The 12,700-nt window shown below is 43.8% G+C and overlaps 1 protein-coding gene across 1 annotated transcript in view; it reads right to left on the bottom strand.

Annotated features, from left to right (window-relative positions):
• Nucleotides 1-12,700, bottom strand: part of DRAM1 (DNA damage regulated autophagy modulator 1) — a 266,057-nt gene that overhangs the window by 198,298 nt on the left and 55,059 nt on the right. The window contains exon 3 of the mRNA XM_078674633.1: nucleotides 9,344-9,486. Within this exon, the coding sequence (XP_078530759.1) occupies nucleotides 9,344-9,486 (143 nt within the window). The remainder of the gene's footprint in view (nucleotides 1-9,343; nucleotides 9,487-12,700) is intronic.

Genomic DNA, 12,700 nt, shown 5'->3' with positions numbered 1-12,700 from the left:
CGTCATTCTTTTCCTGTGTTAATACCCCTTTGTTTGTGGTGATGCATTATGATGTTCAGCTCAAAAACAGCAATTCTACAGGCATGAGACGGACTAAATCCACATAAGATCCCTTGAACCTCGAAAGCACATTGGGTAGCACCTTCTACAATTCAACGTCACGTTAGGGCCAAGGGCGGGGGCCGTGCGCGCCGTTATAAATATGCAAGTCTCGCTGACGGGGAGGACTTCAGACAAAAAGGACTTCTGAAATGTACTTTAGACTTTGGATACCGATTTCACTCTCGACCCCATCGGACCTCAGTGACGAAATCATATAAAGCTTGCTAAATCGCAGCCTTCCACCGGATCATCACACGGGAAGAGCCTCTAGGATGAAGCATGGACGGATCGAGAGCCGCCACAAGAGACAGCGCCAGAAGTCCCGGGATCGAGCAGCACAAGACCGAAAACTAATTAATTTGTGAACAGTCAGCCAATTTGAAAAATTCTGTATTGCAAGATGTAAAATGGGGAAACCCCGACTTTCAAAAGCAAATTGTGTTCATACATATGTATGACTGTGTCTGTGTCTGTAAAGTGTAATCATATTTAGAAGAGGTTTGGAGCACCATTTTTTTTACTTGCTCCGCTCCACAGCAAAATACTTGCTCCAGATCCGCTCCTTGCTCTGCTCCGGTCTCCACTTAAAAAGTTTTAATAGGAATTATATTTACTATTTAATTTAAAATCGTTTCCCTAATTTGTTCGTAGCTCTTCGTATCCTTTTGACTTTACCGATATCAGTGGCAAGTGCAGAGAGGAGTTTTTCAAAACTCAAATTAATAAAAACCTATCTGCGCAGTTCCATGAGCCAAGAGAGACCCATGGGACATGTCACAATTTCAGTAGAAAAATACATGGTTTACCAGTTTCACATTAGAGATCATGAACAGTGCTTATTTAGTTATTTAATGTTTGATGTGATTTATTGTTTAATGTTGAATACAAGTTCTTTTATGTCTAATGCATTAATTCTTCTAGCCTGGATGACCAGGGAGAGAGTGGTGGTAGTAAAAGGGAGGGGGGCGGTATTTTTCAATTCTCGCCTAGGGTGGCAAAACACCTAGAAACGGCCCTGTAGGTGAGAATCTTGGCAACAAAAAAGATAAGCTGTTGGAAGCTTTCAGTACAATCCACAATGATTGACCACAAGGTGGCCCAGGGACCCATGGGTTGCGGTGCGCTGGATTCGGCCCTCACCGCAGGGTCACCCCCAAATGTTTTACCCTATACCTCCTTTTTTCTGAACCTGTTTTTGTTGCCTTTTAGGACTCTGTGCACTTTACCACTGCTAACTAGTTCTAACGTCCTTGTCCTCTCTCCCCTAAGCTTGGTAAAATTGGTGTAAATCCAACTGGCACATTTTTTTTGCTGGTAAATGCCTATTGAAGTGGTACTAGATGTACCCAAGGACCTGTAAATTAAATGCTACTAGTGGGCCTGCAGCACTTATTGAGCCACCCACTTAAGTAGCCTTTTTAAACATGTTTATGGTGTGCTATTGCAGCCTGTGAGCCATTTTAAACTGCCATTTCAACCTGCTGAAATATTTTTTTTTGCCAGGCCTAAACCTTCTTTTTAATACAAATAAGCCACCCCCAAGGTAGGCCCTGGACAGCTCTCAATGCAGGGTGCATTGTATTTAAAAAGTTGAACATGTACTTTTCAGTTTTACGTGTCCTGGTAGTGAAGAACTCACAATGGTCATGCGACCATTAAAGTGTATAGCAATAAACTACATACAATACATGAGAATATAGCAACAAAAATAACAACACCATTAAAGTGCATGACAATAGATACATACAGTACATAAAAATATAACGGCCAAAATAAATACACAATACCAGACTCAATGGAGTTGCCAGATGGTCATATACATTGGCCTCTGTACAGTCAGTGAGTTCACATGTCCACAAAATTAGTATGTGTCAAAAAAAATGTTATAAAGGAATCATGACTGATTCAGCATTATTATAATTTCGTCACTTAGTTCGAGCCATGCACAATAAATAAAAAAGCAATCAGCATTAATAAAATAAAATAGCCTGAGTTGTACATCCAAGAGAAACCCATAAAAACTCCTTTAGATAAGACCATGCCAGTAGCATACTGTCATATCCATAAAGTGCTGGGTGCCTATAGTTTTCAAACAATCCTAAAGTAGTGAAGAACTCTTAAATTCATTTTTCACTGTTGCAAGGCCTACATCTCCAGTAGAATAATATTGGGTTACCTTATTACGTTTAATAAGTGATCATTTATGGTAGAATTATCATGTGTAGTGTCTAAGCAATCATAATTTAAAACCCACTTTAATTGAAAAGTTGAATTTTAATTTACTATTCTGAAAATTACAGTTTTAGAAAGTTGCCATTTTCTTGTCCTAACCAGTTGGTGTCTTAATCCTGGGTCACATGACTAGGTGTAGTTGTAAATTAGTCTTTGTGTATTCTGCCTAGACAGTATCACAAAGGGGGACTGGTTGTTAGCAGGATGGTGCTTCCTGACCTGATGGAAGAGTCGGAGCTGTCACCTACATTTACATTTGCAAGGAGCTGCCTCAGCACACACATAGAAAACCTTACACTAGACTTTTGTGATTCCAGACATCCTGAGACAAGGGCAGGGGGGAAGGAAATTCCAGAACCAGATGGGGGGGGGGGGAGTCTAGAAGTTTCTCCCACTTCAAAGCTGCCACCTGGTATAAATATTGGACCATCAGACTAACTCTTCAGTACACTGCTGTACCTGTGGATACCACTGAAGGACTGCTCTGCTGCCAGCGGACTGCCCTGCTGCCTCAGTCTGCCCTGCTGTCTGAGAAGGAAGACTGGACTTTCCCAAAGGTCAGCTGCGTGACCTCCTGTGCAGAGCTACATGGACATAACAAGGTCCCGGGCTATTAGTTGGCATCAGAGTGCACTTCTCCGTAAAAGGAGACATCCTGAAGTTTTGAGCTCTTCGCACTCACGAACAGGACCATTCACACCGAGATCTTGTCACCCACAATGACCACCAATGTGAAGCTCTGGTGGATATGACTCTTCACACTACAGCGAACACCAGTGACAACCAGCAGTACGGGATCTGCACTACAGCATTAACAGCCCACGTTCACCATCAAAATGAAATTCCAGCAACGACCGTCCACGACGCCCCAAATGACCTACGCTATACAATGAGGACGATGAGTTCCAGCTTGCTCTTTGCGCTATAGTGAGGACCATCTGTGAATCTCCCCCTGCTCCTCGCGGCCTCTTCCACCGCAAACTGAACTCTTTGCGGCTGACTTTGAGAAGGTAACTTTTTCAGCAGTACTACCCTGATCCCTGTGTTTGGCCAGTGCTCCATTGTGGTCAGCTTGAACTTGTGATCTAGCACAACCACATAACTGCTAGTGCAGCTTTGTGCTTTAAGGCGCTTTACTTAGCTAAATCTATGAAACTGCACATCTCTGGTTCTATAGATTGGATTTTTGTTTGTTTTTGTGTCAAATATGTTTTTCAATTTTACTCTGTTTTTCTAAATTGGAGTGAGATTTTTCTTGTGTTGTGTTTTCACTTTATTACTGTTTAAGTGATTCATAAATACTCTATGGATTTCCTCTGTTAAGCCTGACTGCTTTTGTACCAAGCTACCAGAGGGTCAAGCGCAAGTTAATTTAGTGACTCTTGAGGTTCACCCTTCCAAAAACTGTACTGCTGCTTGCAAAGGGCCTATCCACCCCACTCGCAACCAACACCCCAATTTGTCACAGGAAGGGTGTGGGCAGTTCCTGGTGACTTACTGGAGATATGCAGTCCTAGCACTATCACCGGTAAAGAGATTGGTGGCGTGATACTGGGGGATAGGGAGTTCACCCAAATAAGAACTATATCGATTCTCTAACATATTGCAACAGTTTGCTTTACATGTCGCGTTGCTCCCATCATCATCCTGTGTTTGCGAAGATGACTTTCTTGGTTGCCAAGAGGGACACAGCATGCAAATGAGCACCACCTCCCACCCTGGTGGAATGGTGAATCAGGTTGGACTGGTCCGCCCAACAAGAACTGCCTATATAGGTGGCCTGTGGTTATCCGCGAAAGCACCAACGGATTTGGGGCGAATGGCGAGACAACTATGGATTACAATGGGGAATCAATTGAATTGTGGTCTGTATGGTGCGGGGAGTCCGGGGTTGAAGTTGTGGCCTGGAAGTCTTGATGTGATTTTCTTTTGTGTTCCTATGGAAAACAATAAAAATGTGGTTATCAAAAAATAAATTGAAAATGAGGCGGGGCCTCACAGGAGACAGCTGTGCTGCGTCCTGAAGCCCCTGATAAGGAATCTCTGCTGTCCTCCATATTCTGCTAAGCTGACATAAGTCAATGCTGCCCATTCAGGATGACCTGTGAATCAAGCTGTTCTATTGTGTAGCTCCTGAGAGGAATTTTACACCTCATTTACACATTATTCAGGCCAATTACAGTCTGGGATTCGCTGGGGAACCTGCAGGAGCTTCACGCAGGATTAAAGATAACGTTCTAAAAGTTACCTTTCCTTAATCTTTATAGAAAATCTGACTCCACCATTGAATTGGATTTTAATAGCTATTAACAATAGTTGTTTAAATATGTTTCTAGCTGGTCACATTCCAAAGTTAGCAATATTAGTAGTTTAATCTGTTCTGTTGGTTTTCTACATAGAACAGCTAGGCCTGCTATGGTGAAAATATATGTTTAGACCTGTCACTGTAGAGACACTGTAATATACATTTTCTACCTGTCCCACTTTTACATACCATGCTCTCTACCATCTGTGCTACAAGGCCTACATAGGGATGACTGCTAATGTTTAAAGGGGGATCTCTCTGGTCGAAAAGGATTATTTTGATATGTCACACTGCAGGATTTACACTGCTGGAGTCAGACTCTATAGGGTAGGCCTGTAGCCATCTTTGCTCTATCACTGACGTAGATGGCACAATATGTGCTGCAGCCAATAAGGGGAATTCAGACACTGGGTGTATCTTTTACACCATTAGTAGATACCTACAGGCAAGTTAAGTGTGCTAATAAGGAATAGGTCAATTTATCAATGTTTACAGGGGGGGCATAGGCAGGGATGTTTCAAAGCATAGAAAAAGTGGGCACTTGCCCCCTGCCCCCACTGGGAAAGTGAACTTTCTCTCTTTGACCTGTGTCTTTTCTATTTCTAAACTTCTCTCTGCCTACCTCTACCTCTGACTCTGTTTTTCTACCCCATGTCATATTAAGGATTTTTGGGGTCCCTAGTAAGACATATTTCCTGCTATTGTGTGGCCCTGTTAAAGTTTAAAATACAACTTAGTAGTGTTTGGTATCATGCTGGCTTGAGTTACCATGAAATGGGTAATAGCATTCAAATCTTGTTTCGGACAGGAGCCCCCAAAATATGTCTTGCCCAGACCCCCTAAATCTTAAGGATGATATTGAGCACAGGCACTTTTTTTGCATATTTCATTTTGTATATGTCAAAAATATATGCCAATTAAAAGGATGAAGGACAAAACAAACTAGGAAGTTCTTCCACCTTCTGAGGCAAAAATAATACTGCAAACAATTTTCTGGAGCCTACACAGCAGCATAGAATAGTTCAAGTAACATGTCCATCTATGGACAATATTATTTTATGGAGAGCGGGTTTGTGAGTTCTCAGCTATCGTCAAGAACCTTGATTTGATTTCATTTCATTTGAGATTTATATAGCGCATGGCAAACCAAAGGCTTCCCCTCATTGACGATGAGAGCTGTGGTGAGCGACAGAGTCCATTAGTGGTTTAACAGGAATAGCCAGGTCTTCAGCTTTTTCCTGATTGCCAGTTCACTTTGCAGCCCTCTTAGGTCCAGACGTAGCTCATTCCATGGTTTTGGGATCAGGTATGAGAAAGATCTGCCTCCCCATCATTATTTTTTAATTCTGGGGGTGCTGAGGAGGTATGAGAGGGAGGACCTTAGTGGCCTGATGGGGGCATATGCAGAGATCAGATGTCTGAGTTTTTCTGGGCCTTTATTATTTACATTGCTTTGCCCTGTGGGCAAAGATAAGTGATTTGAATTTTACTCTTGCCGCGATTGGTAGCCAGTGTAGTACTTTCAGGGAGTCTCTTGCAGACGTGTGTCTGTAGAGTTTGAACAAGAGCCTAGCCGCCACATTCAGCACCATCTGGAGCCTCTTGATCACATATTTAGGCGAGCCAAAGTAAAGAGAGTTCCCATAGTCCAAATGGGAGACTATCAAAGACTGCAGGACTGTTTTCCTGAGCTTCTCCTGGATAAGTTCCAGTATCTTTCTGAGTATTCTCAGAAGTCCGAAGCAGATACCAGACAATTTGTTTGACTGTTGGTTGATTGAGAGTGATTTATCAAGCCAGATGCCTACGTTTTTTACCACCGGTTTAGGGACCGGAGGGTCTCCCATACAGGGTGGCCAGTTATTCAGTGGGGCTGGGAATGGCCCTGTTACCTAAAATCATGAGTTCGGTCTTTTCGCTGTTCAATTTTAGGTAGCTGTTTGACAGCCAGTGGGCCAGTTTATTAAGACAGGGACCCAATAGAGAGTTATCTTGGTTGTGATCTTGGGACAGAGAAACGATCAACTGGATGTCGTCAGCATACAATACGCCTATGATGCCAAACTCCTGCATGATGGTGGCAAGCTGTCTAACATATATATTAAATAGGGTATGGCTGAGGGAGGAGCCTTGAGGCATTCCAAATTTTGTAAGCCGGCTGTCTGAGAGACAGTCCTGTTCCATCACTTGGAGCGACCGGTCTTTGTCCCGGAAACCTATTTCCCTCAATCTTCAGGACACTGTTCCCTCACTATAGCTTTCTTGAATGACCCCCGTCAACGCAACAAAGGTAGCAGATCGATTGTTGCAATGTATCAACTATGCTATGGGCCAGGATTAAGGCCGAACACTACCCACTATTTCACCACAGTCATTACTGGTGGGGGAGGGTTTAATGATACCGGTGGAGGCGGGCAATGGAATACCGTCATTTGTGGCAACCTGGTACAATGCATGTGCCCTTTGCCCCATATCTAAACATCCCCGGGTACATCTTAGTGGGTCTGGGACAAGGCTACTCAGAATCTGCCAAAATATCCTAATGACCAAAATATTTCAAACATCCAAAGTTTACAGGCACTTTTGACTTCTTGAGGCAATCCCCAAATGTCATCTCTTCTTGAATTTTGGCAACTCTTGGTGAATCCTCGAAAAGAGAAATGCAACCTCAGATGCCAGAAACTGTTTAAGCCTGAGTTCTACATAGCTATCATTACCAAGCAGTAGTTTAGTAAGTGGTCTCATTTCCTAAATTAGAGTGGTTGCCAGACTGCCCGAGATATCACCCTTGACACCCCATCCTCCAGCTGCAAATCCTGATTAGGATGAGCTTGGATTGGTGTATTAACCTCAATACACAATGGGTGAACCATCTAAATATCCTTTATCATGTCTGGGCCCAATATGAGGATATAGAGCTTAACATCTCCAACCAGGATATCTTACCCTGATGTGTGATATCTACACACCTCTGTGTGCGCCAACATACAGTGGCGCTAGGTGTGCAACCCTGGGGGTTCAGTTGCCAATCAGATTTATTATCCAAATCAACTCAAACATAAATAATACTATTGTTTTTAGCATCGCTGTTATGTGTAATATTGAAGAATTTAACAAATTATATCACTGTTTAAATGGAATGGTATTAGCGAATTGAAAGAATTATATAAATGTATTATGTATTTTCCGAGTGTTGCACACCGAAATTGATAACTAATGTGGAAAGTAGTATAAACAAATGCTGAGAATGGTTAGTCTACATCGCTGCTTGCTTTCACACCTCACTTTGGGGCAGATGTATCAAAATACCTATTTGCGATTCTCAAATAGCGATTTTTTGAGAATCGCTATTTGAGGATTGCAAAATGGTATGCATCTAAAAAGAATCGCAATTTTTTTTGCGATTTCTTAATATTCCTTATTTGCGAATTGCAAATTGCGAATTCGCAATTAAGGAATATTTTCCCATTCATTTCTATAGGCCCATTGGAAGGAATGGGAAGTTATTCTCAATTTGCGATTCGCAATTTGCTAATCGCAAATTGAGAATAATTTCAAGGCTGCAAGGGTGTCTTAAGGACACCCTGCTGCACCCCTGAAATGTACATGTGTGCGCATACGGCGCACATACATGCCCTAAGGGCATGTATGAGCTCCACATGGCACCTTTACAAATGCCAAAAAGTACATTTGTAAAAGAAATCGCAAATTAACACCAACTACAAGTTGGTGGTAATTTGCGATTTCCTCTTACAAAGCATTTAAGGAATCGCTTTTTGCGATTCCTTAAATGCTTGCGCGAAATTAAGGAATCGCAAATTTTGCGATTCCTTAATTTTGCGATGCGATTTTCATCATACATCACATTTGCCGATTTTTTTGTCGCAAACGCTGCTTTTTTGCGAATCGCAGCGTTTGCGACAAAAAAAACGGATGATATATCTGCCCCTTTGTTCTAGATGCAGGTAAACATATGTTCTCTGGTATATTCTGCACTGAATTTGTTTCTTGATCAGCATTCTTTATGGTAAGGCCATATTATGTTAAAGTGAGAAGGTGCCCCCCCCCATCAGCATTGGTTACATTGTGCCCCTTCTGCACAAGACACACACATCTTTGTGGGTCTTGGTCCATCTTCATACACATGCGTTTCACTTGATTTACCATGCTCTAATGTTGTCACAAGTCTTGAAGCGATAAGAGGCTTCCACAGATACCACTCGGAATGGCGACTCTACAGTCTGATTTAGGTTATGTGCAATTAAAAAGAACAATAAACATTGTATATAACATAGTAAACCGGATTTCCACTAGGCTCCTGAATAGAAGATGCTATTTTGACCTATCTCATAATTGCTCGTTTTGTCTATCTCATAAGAGTTACAGGCTCAGTTGGCTATGCCAAGATTAGAACCTGTGACCTGCTAGTGATTGATAAGTTACCGGGCTTCGAATCCCAAACCACTTTAACATGTAACATTTCAGCAAATGGGCGTCTAGGAATCTGTTGTGAACCCGACCTGACTAACCGCTAGGATTTCCCAGTTTTTTTTTATTAAATCACTTTTGCAGTTACTCAGCCAGAGATTTTAAATTGGCTTATTCGAATGGAAGATGTTTAGCAAAACATATTAGCATTATTTATATATTTAGAAATCAATTACGTTTAAGTTACAAGTTCACATAACATTATCTGAAATGTACCTGAAAAGTAGCTACTATCACCATTCCAATGCAGCCAAGCACGCCGATTATTAATGAGAACCTGTTCAACCAGTTAGGAATGTAAGTGGCCGCTTCGTTTTGCTTCTGCACAATTTTGTATCTTGCGTACATTGTGAAGGTACCTGCAGTAAAACACAAGTGCAATTGTATGAAACATTCCAGCAACTTCGGGTCATCCTAAAACACTGAATACTTTGCTATTTTTGTATTCGTTTTTTACCAAACATAATCAAACCACAGATATTTCCAGGGGCACAGCTTTCCTTTGTGAATCGAGTAGGGGAGTCTTAGGGGAGCTGGCAGTAGTTAATGGCACTACGGCAGGCTCCCCATGATGTATTTCGAAATGGGCGACATTTTATGTAAAAGCAAAGTCTGTACATTTAATGGACGCTTGATGCTCAAAAAATACATTTTGGAAAGAAAATGCAAGGATAGTGGGACATTGTGCCTTGTCGGCTACTGTCCATGCGTTTGTAACCATTCATAGTGGTCGTAATATTTAACAGACAGGTCTTTTGAGACCCTCTAAGCAGATTAACAGTTTTTCAATGCCACTATCCATATTTGCACACCAAATAGTGTGAAATTTGCCCAATCCTAAATGGTGAAAAGAATAGCATATCAGTCTTTAACGTATAAATTGATCAAAGAGGTTCTGTGGCCTCTCCAAAACTTGCCCTAAGTTGATTGGCTGGCCCCTTGAGTATGTTGCAAGTTTATAGTTTCTGGTGCATGGATACACATAAAACACTACATACTTTGATGGCACCCTCATTGGGTCCCCCAGCCCTACCTGTGTTTTCGAGTAGTACCGCATGTGGCGCGGTGCAGCCTGAGGGTTATCAAGGAATAGAGCAGCGCGGAAATAATGACACATTACTCGTTGGTATCATTGAGGCAGAGGGACCCGATGCGATCTCCCGTCCTTTATTTATTACCTTGGGATGAGCCCGCCCCGAGGAGTGTGTGCTTGGCTACAATGTAAGGGAGAGCCCAGACGGCTCGCTACACCCCTCCTTTTCTTTAGCACATGTCCATCATGTACCACAAGCTCAGGGGGACATGCACTCAAAGTCTCTGAATCTTTGGCTGGGTACAGGGTTCGGCCGGAGACCATACTTCTGACTCTGGGAGCTGGAACTGGTCCCTGTTTCAGCTGGAATGTTCGGTGCTGGTGCAACCGTGATGTCTTGGCTGAGCATCTCAGAGCTCTGCGCAGCTTCGCTATCTCTTGATCTGTGGGATTCATGAGTTGAAGCTGTGGACCCTAGTGGACTGTTGCCTGTGTGACTTCCAGTCCGATCTGGCTCCGTGAGTTCTTCCGGGTCTGCTTCCTGCTCATAGGCCTTCTTAAACCACGCTACGTTCCTGGTGACCACTTGCTGACCCCTTTGTGTGGAGACCATTGTTCCTTGGACGTGGACCACCCACTGTCCACACCTCCGGCTCGTATGGCATTCGAAACTTCCAACCAGGGTGTCTGTCTTTGACCACAACGCGATCTCCCACACTCACCCATGTGTCTTAGCCCGTCTAGCCAAACTTTCCTTTTGATTTGTCACTGTCCTCCAGGCTTGTATGGCCACATTGTCTCTGTCTGGAGGCTTCCATGCAGGGTCAGTCGGGATACTGTCTCGCAGGGCCTGCCTGAAGAGTAAGTTAGATGGTGCGCAGTGAGTGGTGCTGTAGGGGGTCTGCCTGTAGGCGTCTAGGAATTGGTTCAGCGCTCTTTCCGCATCCTACCCTTGCTCTACTGCAATGCGCAGAGCCCGGTTGAGTGTCCTCATGAAGCGCTCAATCTCCCCATTTGCTTGTGGGCACTGTGTGAGGATTTTCCGGTGTCGAATAGCTTTTCTCTCAAGGTACTCCTGGAACTCTCGGCCTTGAAAAGGAGGCCCGTTGTCAGACCGGATCTCTTCAGGGAGTCCCATGAACGCAAAGGTTTTGTCAAGGATCTTTTGCACGTGTGATAACACCGTGGAAGCAACCACTTCCTGTATGGCAAATTTGGAGAATGAGTCAACCAGCACCAGTGTGCTGCGGCCGTCAGGAAAACTGCCAAAGTCGATGCTGATTTTGGACCAGGGTATTTCACTCGGTTCCTCTGTGTTAAACGGTGCTGGTGCGGGGTCGATACCCGTTATTGTGCATGAATGGCAGTGTCCTATTTTTTCCTCTACCATGATGTCCATGCCGGGAAACCATACCTTATCCCGAAGGCAGGCTTTAGTTTTCACCATCCCTTGAAGCCAGACATGTGCCAATTTTACAATTCGATCCTGAAACACTTCCAGGATTACGATGACTTGGCCTCTTAGCACAATTCCGTGCTCTCCTTCGCTTACTTCGCAATGGACTCTCCACAGTTGTTGCCGGGCATGGTTGTCTTCGGCGAAGAGAGATTGTGCACCATCCAGGAAGTCTGCCCACCTGTTGTGTTGCATCCATGACTCTTGTCAACGTTTCGTCATTGGCTGTGGCCAGCCCGATTTCCTCAAGTGTGACGGATTTGGGACATGTGTCCCGAGTGACCCTTCTGACAAACTCTTCTGTGTGGTCTGCATCTGGGGGCGGGTGTTGTATATCCATCACTTCTGGGTGCCTGGAGAGATAGTCCGCTGGGTTGTGTGTTCCCAGGCGGAATATGACTTTAAAGTTGTAGGCTTGTCTCGAGGTCCCATTGAATAAAGCAATCAATGGCTTGTGGTCGGTCAGTATGTGAAACTCTTGCACATAGAGGTACAGGTGGAAGTGCTGGCACACCCACTTGATAGCGAGAGCCTCTAGTTCAATCTGAGCATACCGTGTTTCCATGACTGACAGGGTTCGGCTTGCGTATGCAACCGGCGCACAAGTTTGTCGGCTGCTTTCCTGGAGAAGGACCGCTCCAAGGCCAACTGGACTGGCGTCCACGACCAGTTTGGTGCGCCATCCATTTATCCATCTATCCATTTATGGCATGGCGCCTGCATACATCAAAGATCGTCTGGCAGTGTACAGCCCAAAGAGAGCTCTTAGATCCTCAGACTCTCAGCTACTAGTCTGCCCTCGATACAAACTTGTCACCAAGGGCGGAAGAGCCTTTTCGGTGCTGGTTCCGCATCTATGGAACACACTGCCTGAGCCACTACGTAAGGAAGGAAATCTCCTACGTTTCAGAAAGGGGCTGAAAACGTTGTTATTTAGGAGAGCCTTATGAGCCACTTAGGCAAATGGATGCCCTCTGTACTGTCGAAGTTGTTGATTACCATCGATTCCCGAGCGCTTAGAGGCCTGTAGGTGATTGAGCGCGCTACAAATCAAATATAACAATAACAATAACAATAACAATCC

The sequence above is a fragment of the Lissotriton helveticus genome, chromosome 1_1 (genome assembly GCF_964261635.1).
Source record: "Lissotriton helveticus chromosome 1_1, aLisHel1.1, whole genome shotgun sequence".
Classification (NCBI taxonomy): Eukaryota; Metazoa; Chordata; class Amphibia; order Caudata; family Salamandridae; genus Lissotriton; species Lissotriton helveticus.
This window is presented reverse-complemented; position numbering and strand designations above follow the sequence as displayed.